The sequence below is a fragment of the Lynx canadensis genome, chromosome B4 (genome assembly GCF_007474595.2).
Source record: "Lynx canadensis isolate LIC74 chromosome B4, mLynCan4.pri.v2, whole genome shotgun sequence".
Classification (NCBI taxonomy): domain Eukaryota; kingdom Metazoa; phylum Chordata; class Mammalia; order Carnivora; family Felidae; genus Lynx; species Lynx canadensis.
The window spans coordinates 99,196,367-99,217,467 of NC_044309.1; the positions used below are offsets into that span (position 1 = coordinate 99,196,367).

At 38.6% G+C, this 21,101-nt stretch overlaps 1 protein-coding gene across 6 annotated transcripts in view; it reads right to left on the reverse strand.

The window, feature by feature from the left end:
- The window catches only part of NAP1L1 (nucleosome assembly protein 1 like 1), a 33,843-nt gene extending 18,073 nt beyond the window's left edge, over window positions 1–15,770 (reverse strand). For 2 of the 6 annotated variants that reach the window (XM_030323272.1, XM_030323276.1), the window contains exons 1-3: window positions 15,663–15,769; window positions 4,947–4,983; window positions 377–462 (exon numbers count right to left, since the gene is read on the reverse strand). In XM_030323272.1, the coding sequence (XP_030179132.1) occupies window positions 377–462; window positions 4,947–4,963 (103 nt within the window). In that variant the 5' untranslated portion in view covers window positions 4,964–4,983; window positions 15,663–15,769. Of the gene's footprint in view, window positions 1–376; window positions 463–4,946; window positions 4,984–8,339; window positions 8,345–14,935; window positions 14,954–15,662 lie in introns of those variants that run through there. The other 4 variants (XM_030323275.1, XM_030323273.1, XM_030323278.1 and 1 more) reach the window with 4 other exon arrangements.
- Window positions 15,771–21,101: the final 5,331 nt, after the last annotated feature.

Consider the following 21,101-nt stretch of genomic DNA (forward strand, 5'->3'; position numbering starts at 1 on the left):
CTCTAAGCTAGTGTTGTTTTTTTAGAAGTACCACCAAAAACAACCTGTAACATTTCTAAATTCAGACAAAACTCCTGGGCAGCTGTCTGACACAGTTAGGCCATGTCACTGCAGCAGCAAGAGGGTACACAGTGACTTCTGATGGGTCACTAACTGTATCTATACCTTCCCCTCCCTTACTACCATTCCATCTCAACCCCTCTCTTCCCCTCCTTTCTTCCCCACCCGAATATACACATACAAACTGTTATTGAACTAGAGGTATGGGCTATGTGGGTAAGGCAAACAAGGATCCAAAAGGGAACAGTATTTGTTAGTACCCTCTAGAAGACATGTGCCAGCAATCACTGGCTCCTGAAGTAATTTAAAATAATACCTTTGATTTTTGTTTCTTCACCAGTTTCTTCTTCTTCTACTTCTTCAACATCATCCAAATCTTGATCAAGTTCAGACTGTTCTTTGCTACAATATCATAGTATCACACCAAGGTTCAAATGTACCAATTACCAAAAAATAAATAAAAAATTATAGAAAAACTTCAATTTATTTTCTAGGTTAATATGCCTCTTTCAAAAATATGAAATAGGAAATTCAAAAGGTAATTCAGTTCTCTAACTTCATATGTAAACAAGCACAAACTGGAAGTACATAAAATTTCATTTAAAAGCACATGGTCAAATATAAAGTTTGTATTGCACACTTTTTTTTAAGATTTTACTTTTAAGTAATCTCTACACCCATCCTGGGGTTCGAACTCACAACCTGAGATCAAAAGTTGCATGCTCTACCAACTGGGCCAGTGAGGCACCCCTCTATTTCAAGCTTTAAAAATGTGGTTTAGTAGGTTTTGGTACAGGCAATGAGAGGTCAGGAAGTATGTGCTCTCTACCCAATATCCACTGATATCACTCTGAATAACAGCACCCTGATTTTATAGGACACGGCAATACACCAAGCTTTAAAATCCTACATTTCTCAGCCTACCTCTTAGCTAGGTGGGTTATGTGGCTCTGTTTGGGCAATGAGTTAAAAAGTCGTATAGAACTTTAAGTAAGCCTCCTACATAGGATGGTAGACAGCTGGGAGGCCTCATCTTGCTGCCTCCCTAGAATAGGGATGTGATGACTAGAGTTCCAAAGCCATGTTGGACCATGAGGCATCCTAGAGACAGAATAAAAGTCAACAGAATGAGGGAATTTAGAAGAATAAGGAACTGGATCCTTGACGGCTATGGAGCAATCACATCAGCCTGTACTCATGATCTTTGGACTTTCCTCCTTTTTCTTTACTTCACAGTAGAGATGGGCAAAAAGTTAAAGAGAAGACCCGAGTCTACTGCATGCTTGGAGCAAAGCCAGGAGGATGGCACCATTGAAAGAAAAGGAAAAAGTAGGAAGATAAAATTCTCCCCATTTCATCTTAAAAACCTAGTTTTTGAACATGCAATTTCAACAGGAATTAAAAAGGGAAATAAGGATATCTAAGTTAATGTATAGGTCTTCATATAATTCCTTGTGTGATTTTACATTTTAATATCTGGTTTAGAGATTTAGTTACTTTCATGTTTAGAAAGAGCATTTGGAAAATTTTTTCATATAGAGACAAATATAGAAAAGGTCAACTGTGTTCTGCCAGCAAGATTTATGTTCCTGTAACTAAGGAAAAAATTCCAGCCTTCTCATCAAATATACAGATTATTCTGAAATTATCTTTTATTATAAACTTAAACATACTCAGACTTAAGATCACTAAAGACCACAAAACTATTCCTCCAGTGTGATTTTATTAATTTACTGAACATCTACATTTTAAGGCTTTAAAACAGGGGTCCACAAACATGGGTCAAATACAGCCCATTATTTTTGTAAATAAAACGTTACCAGAACACAACCACATTAATTCGTTTACGCATGGTCTATGGCTGCTTTCACGCTACAACAGCAGAGTTGAGTAACTACAACTAGACCATATGGACCAAGGGGCCTAAATATTTATAAATTAGGTCCTTTGCAGAGAAAGTTTGCTGACGCCTGCTTTAATTCTCCTTTCCTCCCATCCTCCTAGAGCTCACAAGCATCCAAAATTAAATAAGGGGATGGTGGGGTATCAAGCTGTCACAACCAATTTCTTTTTTTTTTTTTAAGTTTAAAACAGAATGAGGGTTGCAAGGTTAAGATGGCAGACTGCACATACTCCTCTGATCTTAATCCTCCCCAAATCCCTACTACAATTATGATAAAGGGGTTTAAAAAAAAAAACAAAAAAACATTGAAGGACAAGGAGACAAGAGCAGCAACTTCACTGAGAAATGAAATCCTTAAGTTAGCAATAGGAAAAGCTGAAAACCAGCCCAAACACAGAATCTTAAAAAGGACACTTCTAGAACTAGAGCTGGGAGACTGACAGTGGAGGAAATAGGGAGAACTAAACAAAAACAGGTAAGTAGTTAAATCCCCAGATCCTCCCCTTCTATCTAGCAGAAGCATGGCAGTTTCTTCTCTGGAAAGGGTTAAACTGAGAGCTCAGCGTCCAAAACCACAGGTACAGCTAAGAGTATCTCAGATATAGGACTGTATCACTCTAGAATGCTGAATGTAGCAACCCTTCCCTAGCAACCTTTCCCTAATTTGGGTTCCACAACACTGAAAGCCAGATCTTTACCCAGACACTCTTCACTGGGGTATCTGACCAGCCCAGAAATAAAAACAAAACAAACAAACAAAAAAAACCACATCATTCTGATAATGCGGATTCTTACAACAAACGCCTACCCTGATGATCTTACATTACAATCTAAATTAAAAGCCTCCCCCACTCCAAGAGTCAAATTTTCCAAACAACTTTTTTTTAAACCTCCCTCAGTTGCATGTTCTCCCCACCCCAATCTTAGCAGACAATCAAGTATTACCTCCTATTTGAGAAAGGCTCTAACATGGAGACAAAAACAAATAGGGGAAAGAAAAATTTAAGAGTAAAAATACTATAAAGAGGAAAAACATCCAGAGAAAAGATATGACAATCCAGAAAAAAGATATTACAATCAATGAAATAGGAACAAGATGTTATAAAAACAGGAACAGAGAGCAGAGACACTCCTGAAAACTAAAATAACAGAAATTTAGAAACTCAATTCAAGAGTTGAAAGATAAAGTTTCTTCAGCTTTGCCCAGAAAGAAGAGCAAAGAGATAAAGATGGAAAATAAGACAAAAGATAATTAGAAGAAGCAGTTCAACAATACAACATAATAGAAGCTCCAGAAAGAGAAAACAGAAACAAGACAATCAACAAAGTAAGTCGAGAATATTCCCCAGAACTGAAAGCCATCAAGTTGCCAGACTGAAAGGGTCCACCAGTGAATGCCTAACACGAGAAATTAAAAAAATAGATATATCAATGTGAAAATTTCAGAACTCTGAAGCCAACATAGCTTCCAGAAATAAATATGTATGTATATATTTAAGACAAAAAGTGTCACGTTACAATGATCAAGAATTGACTTTGAACTTCAACACAGCAATACTGGAAGCAAAGTAACAATGGAGCAATGCCTTCAAATTTCTGAAGAAACAGGATTCTCGAATCAGAATTCTATACTCAAACTATCAAAGGTAAGGATAAAATAGTTATTTTCAGTCATGTCAGATCTCAAAATAATTTACTTCCTTTGTACTTGTCCAAGAAAGTACTAAAGAACCAAAAGAAAACAACATGGGATACAGCAAACAGCAAACCTGAGAGAAGGAACCAAAGGAAAGGAACAAAACCCCAGGAAGATAATAAAATAGATCCACAATGACAACTGTATAACCAAGGTTAAGCAATTCAAATTGGAGCAGGGCAATACAGGAGGGCAATCACTTTGAAAGCCATTATCACTAAAATACCTGCTGCCATTCTTTTTATGTGTGGAAGGACTGGCCAGATTCTTAAATGTACTTGAATCTGATGCCCTTGTGCTAAATTTTCTGCCTTCCTACCTCCATGATCTGCTGCCTGCACCTTGTGGATATATCGTCACAGCATATGTCCTCCATCCAGAAGTGTACAGTTTTAATCCATTGCTAAGTTATGGGAAATCATAAGCAACAAATAGTGCAGTTCACCCATTCTCCCTTACCATATTTCTCCAAGATACCCATCCACACTAGAACCCTGACAGAAGCCAACTTCATTAAACCTGTTTCTAGAGTGCATGGCCTTGCCCAATGAAGTCTTGAGGAAACCTGAAGCCAGAGCATGACCCAGATAATCTTTTTGCTTTTTGTTTTCCTACCTTGGAAACTTCAACTAGTAGTAGTAATATTGCTTTTCTCTTGCAGCTAAGTTTGTGACTGCTTTTCAGATTTTCAAAATTAAACACTGATTAAGAATGTGTAGGTGTTAAAAATTAAACTGGTTAAGAATGCATAGGTGTTAAAAATCTAAAGAAAAACAAAGAAATGAATTAGACAAAAGCCAAGACAGTATTTACATGTCTGGAAAGGTGGGAGGATGCAATTGAGAAGATAGATACTGGGTTTCTTCTAATAGTAATGTTGTACTTTTAAAAACTTGAATGTAAATATCTTATTATTCTTAAACTCTATGCATACATTTTATAAACTTTTTATCTTATATTTATGATACATTACACTGTAAAGTAAAATCTCTGGGAAATACATGCATGGTAAAAATGAATTTCGTAAGTATTTCTGATTCATTATTGTGCTCAGCGCTTTCCTAAGAATAAACACTAGCAAATGGTTTACCGTATTTATGACAATGATTATATATACTCTATTTTGTCTTAGATATGCCATACCCCACTTTTATAATAGCAGATATTACCATACATTTGCATAATGTTATTAATACTGCTGTTAACCATACCACAGTACAAAGTGAAGCCTATCTCTGGAAAAGGAGAAAAAAAACAACAACAAAAAACCAATTATCTGGCACTTACTTGTCAATGTCTGCCATGTTGTAAGAACTCCAAGTATCTATGGAGAGAAAGGTCAATGTTAACAACAATACCAACAACAAAATATATATATGTATATATATACATATGCCAAAATCTGCCACCTATTGTACTCCTTATGCCCTCCTGGAGATCTCTTTTAAAAGTTTAATAATTCTTGTATCAAATGTCAGCCCTTTAAACAACTTAATGGCAGTTGTAAAGTCCTGAGTCCCAACCTATATCAAGTAAACCTTCCCCATCCCTTCAAATGCACCTCATGTCTTATCACTGATAACCACCATACCCCCAAGGCTATCCTGGATATACTGGCATATTGTCAACAAACTCTTGGTTACCTAATGTCAACACTGTTAGAACTAATCAGGGCATATCCTAAATTCTTTCTTACTATAGATAAGTACTGTATTAACTTAGAGAATATGGGTTTTAGACAAATAAAACTTAAGGTAAAATGTATTATATTCAGGCAGAAAAATGGCTGAATGCCAGAGGTAATGCACAAATTACAAAAAAATAATCTAAACCAAGCTTAGGATCCCACATTAAAATCAAGTTTTTAATCTTTTAAAAATCAAACCACAGACTTTAACTCTCAAAATGCTACAAGACGTGATTCCTCATATCAGCATGTTTTATATGCTTATTACTTACAGAGTTAAGAAGAGTTATTGATTTTAGCAGTCAAGTGTTAATATCTGGAGTAATATTACTGATCTAATATTCAGAGTTTAAACAAATTATGAAGAAAATATTTCTTCCTAATAATGTATCCTACTCTATTTTTTGTTTTAAATAATTTCTACTAGCATTAATAATTTCTCTAGTGATGCTGGGTAATTAGCCAACATTAACAAAATACTTAGCAAACAATAATGAAGAAATACTAATTCAAAAAGAAAAATATAGAATATTAGTCAAAGAAATACAAGTGGGATTCTAGTTTGTCTATCAAATCAAGGATTTTCTTTTAATGCAGGGAAAATGGTGGCGAATATATGCATTTTTTTTATGTTTATTTTTTTTTAATTTTTTTTTTCAACGTTTTTTTTTTTTTTTATTTTTGGGACAGAGAGAGACAGAGCATGAACGGGGGAGGGGCAGAGAGAGAGGGAGACACAGAATCGGAAACAGGCTCCAGGCTCCGAGCCATCAGCCCAGAGCCTGACGCGGGGCTCGAACTCACGGACCGCGAGATCGTGACCTGGCTGAAGTCGGACGCTTAACCGACTGCGCCACCCAGGCGCCCCTTTTATGTTTATTTTTGAGAGAGCAAACGAGCAAGCGAGACACCAGGCTCAAACTCATGAACTACAAGTTCATGACCTGAACTGGAGGCTTAACCAACTGAGCCACTCAGGAGCCCCGTGAATATGCATTCTTAAATGTGGCTAGTGTTACCATGAACTATTTTCTTTCTGGAGAGTAATTTGGCCATAGGAATATAAAAAACCTTAAAATATTCATCTCCAGCCTTAATTTGAGACCCTAACATGAAAAAAAACCTTATGAACCTAAGGGCCTGTGCTTTTCATGCTGGCCTAGAAGGTTCTTCCACAACTTCGGTTAACACATCTTTTGGCTCTTAGCTCAAAGTTTTATGCTTCAGAGAGACTTCTCCAACCTGTACATTCTGGCTAAATAACTTCTTGGTTGTACAGACTCCTATAAAGCTCTATTTCTTTCGATCATAAAATGCCTTGGAGCGCCTGGGTGGTATCCAACTTTGGCTCAGGTTATGATCTCACGGTTTGTGAGTTCGAGCCCCGTGTCTGTGCTGACAGCTCAGAGCCTGGAGCCTGCTTCAGATTCTATGTCTCCCTTCTCTCTGCCCCTCCCATGCTTATGCTCTGTCTCCCTCAGTTTCTCAATAATAAACATTAAAAAATAATTTTTTTAAAATAAGATGTCTCAAGTTTGTAATTACAGATTAGTGTTATTATTTGACTAACGTCTATCTCTCCCAACTAACCAGTGCACAAGATTCGCATTTAAGGGATTATATGTGCTTTTGCCAATCACTGCATCCTTCAAGACAGCAAGCACATACAGCTTACAGGCACAGCAGCTGCAATCACTTACCTCATCAAAAATAAACTTAGTATTAGCATGGAATGTGCATACAATGAAACGCTCTGCAGCCAAACTGAAGCAGATATGAGCTGATATGGAAAGAGCATAGGGTGTATGGCAAAATCCAACCTGGACAGGAATATATATATGTGTGTGTGTGTCTGCACATGTATTTATATGAATATGCATACTCTTGCACATAGTTTATGAATAAAACATTTCTGTAAAGATCTACCAGAAACCTAAGAGTAGTTACCTATTAAGACCAGGAGAAAATAAGAACTTATGTTTCATTCTCCATTACTTGCTTTTCCCATATACAAATACATTTTGCTAAAATTTTTGAACTTGCTGGGTTGAATATATAGCCTAATAAATCCAGCAATTATCAAGAATATGAAACTCCTCAAAACTTCTAAATTCAAATTTGTGTAACATTTTAACATGTACTCAGAAGAATGGCTACACTGCTTTGTGGAGTTACATTTAGAATTGTAACTCTTAAAATGAAATTCTTTTGATTCTTTATTAAAGATGATTCAAGACAGAACAGGATGGCATTTACTTCTTCGGAGAGGCCTTCTCCAATCTGCCCACTCTAGCTAAATTAGATTTCTTGGTTGTACACATTCTTGTTTTTTAAAGCAGGCCTAATTTTGTACTCAGACCATTTGGGTTGACACCAGCTTCGTGAAAATCTAGCTCAGGCAAACAACTTCTGGTCTTATTCACCATCTCCAAAAAAACAGGAAAAAAAAAATTGTTCCTTCACTGAACTGCTCTTATCAAGATGCAAATTCATAAATGACTTGTGTTTGGTATCCACTAAACACTCAATAAACACAAGCTACTTTTGAATTCTGTCCAGTTTTAATTATCTTAGCACAGGGTCAGTATTCTGCAAAATTAACTGCGGAGATGATTGTTAAAACATACAGACTGACCAGTGAATGCACCGTGGTAATGTAAGATGTTAACATTAAGGAAAACTGGGTAAGGGGCATATAGGAACTCTCGGGAGTATCTCTACAACTTTTTTGTAAATCTAAAATTACAAATAAGTTCATTTAAAAGAAAAAAGATTGATTCCCATGCCCAGATTCTGAACCAACAGGTCTGAGACCGTGGACCCAAAAATCTGCATTATAAACAAGAAACCCAGCTTCTGAGGCAGGTGGTTCTCAGATAATCAGATCACATTGAAGAACACAGGTTTCAGTCAATACCTACATTAGTTTTTTCACTGCACTCAATATTAATCAATGAGAATTTTATTTATCAGACATAAAATTGCTCTCTAACAGATCTGAAGAATTTCCATTTCTAGTAGTGACAAGCTATATTTTGCAGACCAACTCTACCAATAAAAAATAATTGAAAGTACAGAATAAGTATCTACTGAAATCTTAAAATCAAGGAAAATTCCAATAAGACAGCAAGGAATTACTAACCCCAAACTAAAAGCAAAATGATAATCAGAAAAAGACCCTGAGAACAAATGCCAATCTCAAATTTGAATTTCAGTTTTAACTACTGACAGGTGAAATCAAAAGCCCTACACCTATTCAAGATGGGAAGAAACCTTTATAGTAACCCTCCATATCAAGCAGATGCCCAAAAGTGCTGCATTATCAGGGATAATAAACCAGTTCTCTTGGACAAAAGCCCAGATTCACTTTATCAGTTTGGTCCCAAAACCTCAAGCCCTGAGCCTAAAGCGGTCTCTGCCTGATAGTGTTCCTAAGCACCCACATATCCAAATGTTAAGTGAAAGGCACCTTCATCCTAGACCTCAAATAATTCATACAAGTTTTCAAGAGCAGTAAGGGCAAGAGAAAAGAATACAACAGAAATCTGTCCTTATAAAGACCTAAATGTTGTCAAAAGGACTGTAAACAAACTTATAACCATCATAGACAAATAACTAGGCTCAGTATCTGCAAAGAACGGCCATCTATTAAACATGATATGGCAAATTTGGCAAAGAACTAAATAGAACTTCTAGAAATAGAAATAATGGAAATCAAACTAAACGGACAGATTTATCATCACTTATCATCAGAGAAATACAAATCAAAACCACAATGAGATACCACCTCACACCTGTCAGAATGGCTAAAATTAACAACTCAGGAAATAATTGCTGGTGATGATGAGGAAAGGGAAACCCTCTTGCACTGTTAGTGGGAATGCAAACTGGCACAGCCACTTTGGAAACCAGTATGGAGGATCCTCAAAAAGTTAAAAAATAGAACTACCCTACGACCTAGCAACTGCACTACTAGGTATTTATCCAAAGGATAAATACTGATTTGAAGGGGTACATGCACCCCAGTGTTTACAGCAGCACTATCAACAGCCAAATTATGGAAAGAGCCCATATGTCCATCGACTGATGAATGGATAAAGAAGGTGTGTGTATACACACACACACACACACACACACACACACACACACAATGGAATATTACTCAGCCATCAAAAAGAACGACATCTTGCAATTTGCAATGTGGATGGAGCTAGAGTGTACTATGCTAAGGAAAATAAATAAATCAGAGAAAAATACTATATGATTTCATTCATATGTGGAATTTAAGAAATAAGAAGTATAAACATAGGGGAAGGGAAGGAAAAATAAAACAAGATAAAACAGAGAGGGAGGCAAACCATAAGAGACTCTTAACTATAGGGAACAAACTGAGGATTGCTGGAGGGAGAGTGAACTAAATGGGTGATGGACATTAAGGAGGGTACTTGTGAGGAGCACTGTGTGTTACATATAACTGATGAATCACTAAATTCTTCCCCTGAATACTACTACACTACACTATATGTTAACTTGAATTTAAATAAAATCTTGGGGAAAAAAATGGGGGGGAGGGGGAACAGGTTTATCAGTAGACAAAACCAAGCTAGAAAGATAATTGAGGGAAGCAAGCTTAGAAGAAATCTTCCAAAATATGGCAGACACTAAAGGATACAAAATACTGATGTTAAATGATATTTGAGAATACAATAAAGTCTAACAAATATTTAATACAAGCTCTAGGAGTAGAGAATGCAGAAAATATTTGAAAAAATTAATAGGCAAGAATTTTCCAGAACTGATCAAAGACAGCCCTACAAATCCCAATCAGGATACATAAAAAAGAAACCCACACTTAGATATGTGAAAAAGCAAGACATTAAAGACAAAGGAGTCTTTTAGTCACCACAAAAGCACAAAGAGAAAACATTCAGATTAATTTTAAACCCACAAAAAGACAGCTGTCTTCTCTTCAATAGACACCAAAAGACAACAGAATCCTCAATTTGCTGAAAACAGCCAAGGATCTTAGAATATTATACCCAACTAAAACATCCTCTAAGAATGAAAGTGAAACAGATACTTTCTGGAAAAAACACCTCTAGCACTTTCACTAAGAACACTCTGTTAAGTATATTCTTCAGGCAGAAGGCAAGTGATCCCAAACATGTAATTTGCAAGAAGAAATAAGGAGTAAAAAGGATGATTGCATTTACCTAAATAAACATTTTCAAATACCACCACTGCCTAGTGTGTTAAAAATGAAAACCATCACAACACTAAGTTGGGGTGGGGAGAGGGTGGGGGTAATGGATTAAAGTATTCTTACGTCCCTCAGCAGGCATGCTATAATTTCCGGGATGACTTACAAAAAATTAGAAAACAAACATGCAATTTCCAAAGTAGAAGAAAAATAATTTAAATTTATAAGTGTATTTTTATACCAACCTAAAAGAAAAAAAAAGATAGTCTGGACAAACGGAAAGCACATAAAAAATATTTAAACCTAAACATCATAATAATGTTCAATGTAAATCAACTAAAACTCCCATTAAAAATTGTCAGGGAGGATTTAAGAAAATCCAACTACATCCCGTTTATAAGAAACACATCTATAACATAGGATATAGAGCTGCCAAGTAAAATATAATCCTAACCAAAAGGAAGCTGGTATCACTGCATTAACATCAAGAAAAATAAACTTCAAGGAATAGCATTACTAGAAATGAAAAGGTCACTCTAACAAAAGATTGAATGAATTCACTACCCAATATATGTAGTATTTGGAAGATCTCAATTGAAAGACATAGCTCATGATATCGTGACTGAAGGCAAATCTTAACCTGAGAACTTGTACACAAAGAAAATCTTCCACTGAACAAAGAGGGAAAACAAGTGAGTGAATTAGACCACTAACTGATCATTTTGTGGTCTTGTAGTAGCTAGACGTCCAGAGACGTGTTATCAAATAACTTCTCACCATTCCAGAAAACTGGATTCTAAATTAAGTCCTCTTTACTTTCAGTAAGAGAGCTAACCTTTATGAAGCCTACTCTGTAAGGGATTATTACAGGCTCCCCTTTACCTGCAGGTAGAATACTAAGCAACTTGCTCAGCAACAAATGTGACTCCCGAAACCCGTGCCCAGTCCACTATTCCAAAAACCAAAGTGCCTGCTCTATCAAAGCCTACGTTACATAGATTATACAGTAATATACTAGTTGTTGTTCCTTTACAGAAAATGACTACTTCATGTGGAAACAGCCAATCACTAAAGATTACAAATGTCTGAAAGCAAGAGTTGAAGGGAACTGGTAATATCCCAAAGATAAGATTTCCCTTTACCTGAGACCTCACATCTCCCTCCAAATACACTTTAAACAAATCTATATTTAAGACACTGTTGTCCTATTAATACTATTTTTAGTGGTCCAGAGGCTCAATAACTTTATTTGACTCCAACACAATCTTATAGTTTGAGTACCATATTCTTTAGGCTCAGTTTTTCAATTCTGGGACGTCAACAGCCGACTTAGAACGGACTTGTCTTTGAGACCCAAGCAAAAAGGACTTCTATTTGAGAACACCGCATACCTTCTGTCCAAGGGAGCTCATTATCTAGAGTATCATCTGATCCAACAGCAGAGAAACATACCTGGGCTGGACTAAAAACTTGCTAAAAATTCACCCAGCATTAATAAAACCAATTTATTTACATGGTGGGGGGAAATACACACACACACACACACACACACACACACACGGCAGACAAAAAGCTTAGGAGCCATCACTTTACTATATGAAAACAAATTTCATGTTGGATGACTCCATGACCATAAATACTGTAGCTTTTCTACTGGAGCAGAGTGGAACTTCAGCAAGTGTGCTTTATGAATTCCAAGCTGATATATAGCTAACAGTTTAAATCAAGGGAACCCACTTTAAAAACCAATACAAAAGCCTCATAAGTCATCACTGCTCGGTTATGTAACCTTGGATAAGATCTTTGACTGCTCTGTACTTCAGTTTCCACATTAAAATGTTGATACTACCTACCTCTAGGATCATTAAATTAGTTAATAATACACAGAGTAATTTGTGCTGTTACATTATTTATCCCTGTTGTGTTCTTCTGTACCCTCTTTACCTTAGAAAATTAAACGTAATAGGTAATTAAATGTAATTAATAAGCTCTTCAAAATTACAGCCCCCTTCCCCAATAAAAGTCAAAATGTACAAATTTCTGAACAAGTAAAAATGTATCAAAGTGTGTAGCAGTAAAAGTGCAGTGTTGGTAACCAAAAGTACAGGGACCACTTTCTATGGCAAGTGCAATAATGTGATCTAGTGGTCTCATATCAATGTACTAAATAACTTACAAGGATGGGCAAAAGCAACAACGTTCACCTTCTAACCCCTACTCTGCCCAAGGAGAACTTCTTATGCAGATGAAATTAGTATGAAATGGTGCTTAATATTACTATTAAACAGGTCTTCCATAAAAAGAATGTTATAAATACCATCCCCCACTTTTTCTTTGTAGCCTTCATCACAATTCAACATTGTATATCTATGATTCTTTTTCTCATGTGTTAAGATATTATGCCCACATAGATGCTAAAATATTTACTCTAGGAATCAAATAAAAACAATTACAGCTTTGATCAGACTTGAGAATCTGAATAGACTGATCATCAGTTTTCAAAACTGATCAGGATTCATCCTAATCTTATTTTCATTAACATTTCAAATTTATAACCAAAAAATGAGCAAAGTCTTAGTTCATTTTGACTTCTTCATACCTTAAAGTCAAATAGATTTTGCCTCTTTTAGCCCCTTTTCCTACAAAAGATCTGTTTTTTACATTTTTTTAATGTTTATTTTTGGGGGGGGGGGGGGAGACAGCGTGCGAGCAGGGGAGGCACAGAGAGATGGAGACACAGAATCCGAAGCAGGCTCCAGGCTCTGAGCTGTCAGTACAGAGCCCGACGCAGGGCTTGAACTCATGAACCACGAGATCATGAGACCTGAGCCAAAGTCAATTAACCGACTGAGCCACCCAGGTGCCCCCCAAAGGGCTGTTTTTAATGTAATGTGGGGAGTTGAGAATCCAATCAGTTACCTGGACACAATAATGAGTAATAGCATTTTGGATTAAGTTAATTCTGGACAAGTGTTGGGTTTGAGTTGTTTTTTTTAATCTCTAGAGAACAAGAACAGTCATGTGCCACATTTAGCATTAGCTTAATATTGTCAATAAGTCCAATATCAAAAATAAGTATTTTGCGGGAGGGTGGGTGATGGGTATTGAGGAGGGCACCTTTTGGGATGAGCACTGGGTGTTGTATGGAAACCAATTTGACAATAAATTTCATATATTAAAAAAAATAAGTATTTTGCAACAGATAAAATTACATATTTTTCAAACTGATACGAATTTAAAATTACATTTATCAAATTAACACAATGTTGACCTGATATTATAATCCATAAAGTCAAGCTTTCATAACAAATGTTTAGTTCCATCTATCCTCCAAAAGACCAGTCGTACTAGAAGTAAATTGCCCATTTTAATTTTGACCATTAATTTGAACTCTTAATTTTAAAAAAATTGTTATTTTATGAATTTGAACAACTTCAAACAAGCATGAGACTTAGTCCCAGATGGTAACTGGAAAGCTTATTTACCTCCCAATAGTTTGAAACAAGTTACTCTATAGGTAAGGTTTCCCCCCTTATCCAAAGGTACAATGTTACTACTTCCTAAGTAAAATAAGAACAAGAGTGTTAATGTAACCTGACAAGAGAACAGGACTTAAATATTAATCTTAAAAGGTATTTTGATGCTAGTTTCAAAAAACAGCAAATTTTGTTTTGTAGCTCTTCTGAAACCAGGCAAAGTGTTACGAGCTTTTAAAGTGCAGTCATTACAGAACTAGTTACTAATCATTTATCAGGCAGTGATGATCTAAACTAGGGGCTTCTTGAGCCGGATTCATTCTTTATGTACTCTGAAAGCCTAGATCTCCCAGACAGACCGCATTCCCCGCCTCCTTTCACTGCCTCCATTTATGGGAAGTAGAGGCATAGACAAGACAGCAAGCTACTAACTTGGCCCATTTAAGTTTACATTAATGCCTCCTTTCCACCCCATACTTCCTCCACCTCCCCATACACCTTAAAAACAACACAGCTAGATAAGTAACCTATTTTGGGAACTTCAATAAAGGAACTAATTTGTAAGAATGCAAAAGAAGTCCTAACAGAATTAAGAAGAGTGCAAGCCAAATCGTTTATTTCCATCTTAGAACCGTTTACAGGATTAGATTAATTAGGATAAATTTTCCCCTAATATGAAACCGTGGTCAAGACACCCGTCCAAATTCTAAGTGTACTGGAGGTACACACACACACACAAAATTTTTGATGATAACAGTTACCATGAACCCCATACAGGCGTTAATTCTTTAAGATCCTAGCAGTGAAGGCCCTACTTCATCATCCATCACCTACCACACCAATAAAAAGATAAAGACCAAAGATCAGCAGGTAGAAGTTTGAAAGCCAAGGGCTGCCGGACTTATTTACTCACTATTAGTTCCCACATCCCACCACCTCCCGACAGCTCTCCGGAAAGTAAGGACAAGCCACCCGGGGGTCTCCAATCGAGCCCAGGCGGCGGCCACGTGTCGAGGGAAGCCGCCCGGGGTTTCCCCTCCCAGCACTGTCGCCGCCTCCAGTGGGCGGAGAGCCCAGCAGCCTCGCAGCCTCCCCGCCCCCTCCGGGCCTCGTCCCTTCACATCCCCTCCCTCCCATCGGAATTCGCAGCCTCCGCCGTTCTTTCCATCCCCCAGCGGCCTCCCTCCGGGGATTATTTTTGAGGAAGCGGGGGAGTCGCGGAGGCGGTGGGCTCAGCACTCGAACCCGGCGGGCACGCCGGCCGTCGCCCGGCCCCCAGCGGCACGGCCGCCGCTCAGAGCGCCTGAGCGAGACCGCGGCCTCGCTCCCGTCCGCGCGGAGAAGCCGGTGGGGCTCAGGGGGCCGCGGCGCAGCCAAGCACGGCCCTCGGGCTTCCCAGGCCGCACCGACCCCCGCGCCTCCCCGGCCGCCCCCGAGCGTAGCGCCGGCCGCTCCGGAGGCCCTCGCGGGCTACGGGCTACCGAACTCTGCGGACCGCTCGGGCTCCGGCCTCACGGGACGACCCGGGAGGCCCCAGAGGCCAGCGGCCCCCCGCGGTCGGCTCCGCGTCCCTCCCCTCCGCGCAGGCCGCCGGACCACTTCTGCGCCCCCCCTTTCCCTTTCAGGCCCCCATCCGTTACCGGTGGTTAGCACGGGGAGCCAGGCGGCCGGAGCTGCGCAGGCAGTGACTCAGGGCGGCGGCGGGAGGAGCAGGAGGCGGCGCCGCGAGCAGATGGCGCTAAAAAAGACCCGAGAGCCCGCCGCTCGCGCTCATATACAATTAGCGTCAGCACGTAGGGCCCGCTCCGCCGCCCCCCCAGGCCTCGCCGTCTCTTAGCAACGCGGGCGGGGGGCGGGCCCAGGGCGGGTTGCCTAGCAACAGAGCTGTCCTTCTTCCCCGACGACCTCCGCACCCTCCGCGGCTCGCTCGGGGTCCCCGGCTGCCCGCCTCCGCCCCCTGCCGCGCGCCGCGCCATCTCTTTTCTACCCGCCGCGCTGGGGAAGAACCCGCAACGCCTTCGGCTGCTGGGAAGGGCCGCGACCCGCACGCTAGCCCCTGGCGCACCTCGCTTTCCTCGGCCCGTTGCAGGGCCAGCTGCCGCCCGCCCGCCCCTGGCCCGGCCTGATTCTCGCATCTCCCCGGTCCCCGGCAACCATTTTCTCTCCCCGCTCTTTTTTTTTTTTCCCCTCTAAGAACAAGAGTTCTTTCCTCCTGACCACCTTGGCGGCGTCTTCTGCCCGTTTTGCTTCTCCTAAGTCGGCGGGTCTCAGTGGCTTCTGAGGCTGCCTCCTCATCCCTACGCCTCCATCCTTTTCCCTAACGTGCGGCACGTTAGGTAGCTCGTTCTTGTGACGGATGAAAATGGCATTATTTGTTTACTGTCCGTGTCCGTATGCTTTATAATGAGGACACTGTTGTTTCATCTTGCTGAAAAAAGTAAATTTGATGTAAATCCTCAGGCCTGTGAAACATCATGGCTGTTTTTCAATTGGTGCTGGATTGACTAACGTTAATTCTTAAACCAGTGGTTCTCAAAAGTGTGCTCCCCAGACCCTTTCGAGGGGGGAAGTCAAAAGTATTTCCATAATCGAAAACGTTATTTTCCTTTTGCGTTCTCATTCTCTCATAAGTGTCCAGTGGAGTTTTCCAGAAAGTACATGACATGTGACATGGAAACATTGAAAAAGGAAGCAGATAATAAAATCCAGTCACCTGCAGTTAAATCAGACATTAAGGAGGTTTGCAAAAAACCGAAAACAATGCCCCTCCATTTTTTTGTTTTGTAACGTAGTTGCTTTATATATAAAATGTTCTTTCATGCTCATATTTAACTGGTTTATTGTTTTTAGATGAAATAATGAATACTTTTAAAGTTTCTTAATTTCTGATATGATAAATATCAGTATCTAGGATGCACAGAATAGTTATTTGGGGTCCCCAGGTTTTAGCCTATAAAGGGGTCATGAGATCAAAAAGTTTGGGAACCTCTAAATGCTTCATTCCTTTACATTTCAAACTGCCTGGAGTCATCTATTGTAATGTTTACGTTTAGCAACTGTGTCTATTCCATTTTAGAGGGTACAGTTTTTCTTCTTGGCATCCCCAGCCTCATTAAAATTACTTGCCTTTCTCACTCTGTGCTACACATGCCTCGGTTTACCCTTTCATTTTGGTTCTTCATATGCGATCCTTTTTGTTTTTTCTCAATCTTCTTTCTTCATAAAGATCCTATTCAACAATGATGTAAGGTTAACAAGTATTATAATAATATCAGTAATGACTCCTCATGAAGAATCCACAATACATAAACTAGGTAGACCAGGGCCCAATATGTACATATACTTGGCTCTAATTTCAATGGAAGCCTCAAGAGCATTGCATTCCAATCGAAGCTATGCACGATGCAAGGTAATTAGCTTATTGAAAATGAACTAGATAACTTTCACCTCCGTTCCTTAAATCTTTGTGGTGGTAGAACTTCTGAGAGCAAATTGAGAAGTTAGCTGGTTTTCCATCCTGCTCCAGGAAGCCCCACCAATTTCTGTCACTGGTCTAAGGCTCCTAATTTCTGATGCTTCACTTCTCACCCCACTTTATATTCTTTCCCCTTTTCTCCAGCCACCTCCTCCAGCTCTTCCTCCAGCTTTTTCCTTCCCTTCTTCCAGTGTATCTTAGCCTAAGAAATGAAACACTATTATATTGCTAATAATGCATGCCTTTTAACATGATCTTTTGAACCCTAGTTTGTAAATCTAAAACTCTACCATTTAAGTCAAGTGAAGGTCAATCATTTATACATTCATTCAACAAATATGTTAGAAACAACTTGAGACTGGAAATTCAGCATTGCAGAAGAAAGACAAGGTTCTTGGTTTTACTGAACTTATGTTCTAGTGAGGTAGGGCAAGTAACAGACAAGAAATGAAATAATTTTAGATATAAGTAAGTAAAAGAGCTATGAAGAAAATAAAATGAGACAAAGGGGTAGAAGGTGACTGACTTGTAGATACCGTTGAACTTTTCACATTGACTCCTCTTAGACTCCCAAAACACGTAATGCATTTAACTCATCTAATTTAATTACAATAAATGGTGGCCCTGGTCACTGATCTTGAACCACGCTAAATCTTTCATTTAAAGTTCCTTGTTATGGGGTGCCTGGGTGGCTCAGTTGGTTGAGCATCTGACTTTGGATTGGGTCATGGTCTTGCAGTCTGTGAGTTCGAGCCCCACTTTGGGCTCTGTGCTGACAGCTCAGAACCTGGAGCTTGCTTCAGGTTGTGTGCTCCCTCTCTCTCTGCCCCTCCCCCACTCATGCTTTGTCTCTCTCTGTCAAAAATAAATAAACATTTAAAAAAATAATAAAGTTCCTTTTTACTGTATTCCCCATTATTTTCATTTGGTAGAGTTTTGCATCATTGTAGCCCAGTGGTTTAGAAGAAGTGCGGCTTTGGAGTCAAATAGCCCAATTTTCATCTCGATTTTGTTGTGAAAGTTTAAACAACATGTAAGTTGCTTAACATGATATTTGACAGAGTTAACACCCAATAAAAGTTAACCATCATAAACTTCTTACTGAGCTTTCATTTTGTTTTTATTTTATTTAAAGGTTGAGAGAACTCCCCTGAAGCTCCCTCTAATAATATCTGACACTATTTCTGTGAAATATTTTATCAAAAGCTATCTTATCACAAATCTTAAAACACGTTTTCCTGAACTGAAATAATCCACACGAATTGCCACAAAAGTACTATACTCCACATTTTTAAATATTGGATACAGACACTATAGAAATCAACCTGAAAAACCGATGACAGAGATAATTTCTTAAATGTGTTTATGTCTGTATTTCAACCCCTAAATAATGGAAAAGTGCACAAGCTTGAAAGACAGGCATAGGTTCAACCCAACATTCTGTGACCTTGCAAAAGTATTTACACTCTCTGACCCCTAGGCTTCTCCGTCTGTAAAATGCATTAATAATTCTATTTTTTAAAGTTTATTTATTTTTGAGAGAGAGAGAGAACAAGCAGAGGAAGGGCAGAGACAGAGGCAGAGAATCCCAAACAGGCTCTGTACCTCCAGTGCAGAGCCCGATGCAGGGCTAGAACTCACAAACTGTGAGATCATGACCTGAGCTGAAATCAATAGTCAGATGCTTAGCCGACTAAGCCATCCAGACACCCTATAAAGTGCAATAATAATTCTAATAAAATCAGGGGCATCTGGGTGGCTCAGTCAGTTAAGCGTCTAACGTTGGCTCAGGTCATGATCTCACGGTCCATGATTTCAAGCCCCACATCAGGCTCTGTGCTGCCAGCTCAGAGCCTGGAGCCTGCTTCAGATTCTGTGTGTCTCTCTCTTTCTGCACCTCCCTTGCTCATGCTTTGTCTTTCTCTCTCTCTCTCTCAAAAATAAGTATTTACAAATAATAATAATTCTAACAAAATCAGCCTCTTCATTAGCATGAGATAGAGAAATATATGTAAGTCCCCAGAGCAACAACTTGTACTTTAAGTACTCAATGAACATTTATTGTCACTAATTAATCAGTATGTAAAGTGTCTAATGGCACCAATAATAATTAGCATGTAAAAACTGCACAATATATATATAAATAACTTATTTTAGTTTTGAATCTGGGTCGTTTTTCTTTTTCATTTTTCCCCCAAAATTATTCTATAAATACAACATAAAATCGATCAAAATTCCAGTGGAGAATTTTGGACAAATTGTCTTAAATTTTTCTATCTCCTTCCAAAAAAAGATGAATAAATTTTCATTTGAAAATATATTTTGCTATCATTTCTAATTGAAGATTATATAAAAATGACCGTAAATTCACATGCAATTGTACAAAATAACACAGAAAGATTTATGTAAATGTCATCCCGTTTACCACAACGGTAACAATAATTCACAATCTTACTCAGATTTCCCCAGTTTCACCTGGATCCACTTGTGTGTGTTTCTGCCCTTAGCTCTATACAATGTTACAGTGTGTAAGTATGTGTATCTATTATCACAGGCAAAATACAGAATAGCTCAGTCACCACAAACATGGATCTCTTATGTTGCCCTTTGATGATAGTTTTTTTCCTAATTTATGTGACAAATATGGTTCTACCTTCTCAGATTTTACTTTTTTCCCCCACCTGCTTTGCAAATAGACAAATTAGGCAGAAAATAGGCCATTCCTTTGTGTGGGTCTTCAATAGTTTTTACCTTAACTATTTGCAATAGCTTTGCAATTGGGCTCCCTAATACTGATCTCTCATTCTTCTCTGATTCACATTGCCCGAGTTATGGTTCCAAATACAAGTCCAATCTAATCTACTTTGTCATAAACCCTGCAATGGCTCTTTGATGTCTACATGACAAAATAATGCCAACAAAGCCCATCTTAATCTGAATCCATCCTATTTTTCTAGCCATACCTCCCGCTACCCACTGTCATGAACCCCATACATTATGACTTTGAATTACTCACAAGACCCTCAACATGCCAAGTGTTTTTATACCTTCTGCTCTTCTCTTCGACTTTTCTTTCAAAATCAAGCCCAAGTGTTTATCTTGGGGAACCTTCCCTAACTCACCAAGGCAGATCTGGTTGCACATTCTTGTTTGTTTTCAGACAGCTTTTTTGTATGTATGTTCCCATGTTACCTTCTTCCCCAACACACACTATACTAGATAATTAGTTTCTATAGGGCAGTGTCCTTGTTTGTGTATAATGACTAGAAGGACAAAGGCCTTCAATAAATATTTGTTTGATAGAATGAAGTGAAAGAAAGGAAAGAAGCAAAGAAGAAAGCATGTGAAGGAGGGAGAAAGGAAAGAAAAAAGTCATTGAAATCAAACTGGAAATCATAATACTTTATTAAGTGATCTTTTTTTGAAGAAAATTGTATCAATTCTACATTTATGATAGGGTCCATGTAAGAAAATTTGAATCTAGTCTATGCAAGAAGATTTTTGGATATGGTTTAGGTGTTGCGTGGATATTTGTTGAGATACTATTTTTCCTTATCTATAAAACAACTTGTTAGTAAAAATAGGAAATATTGAAATTTTTGAG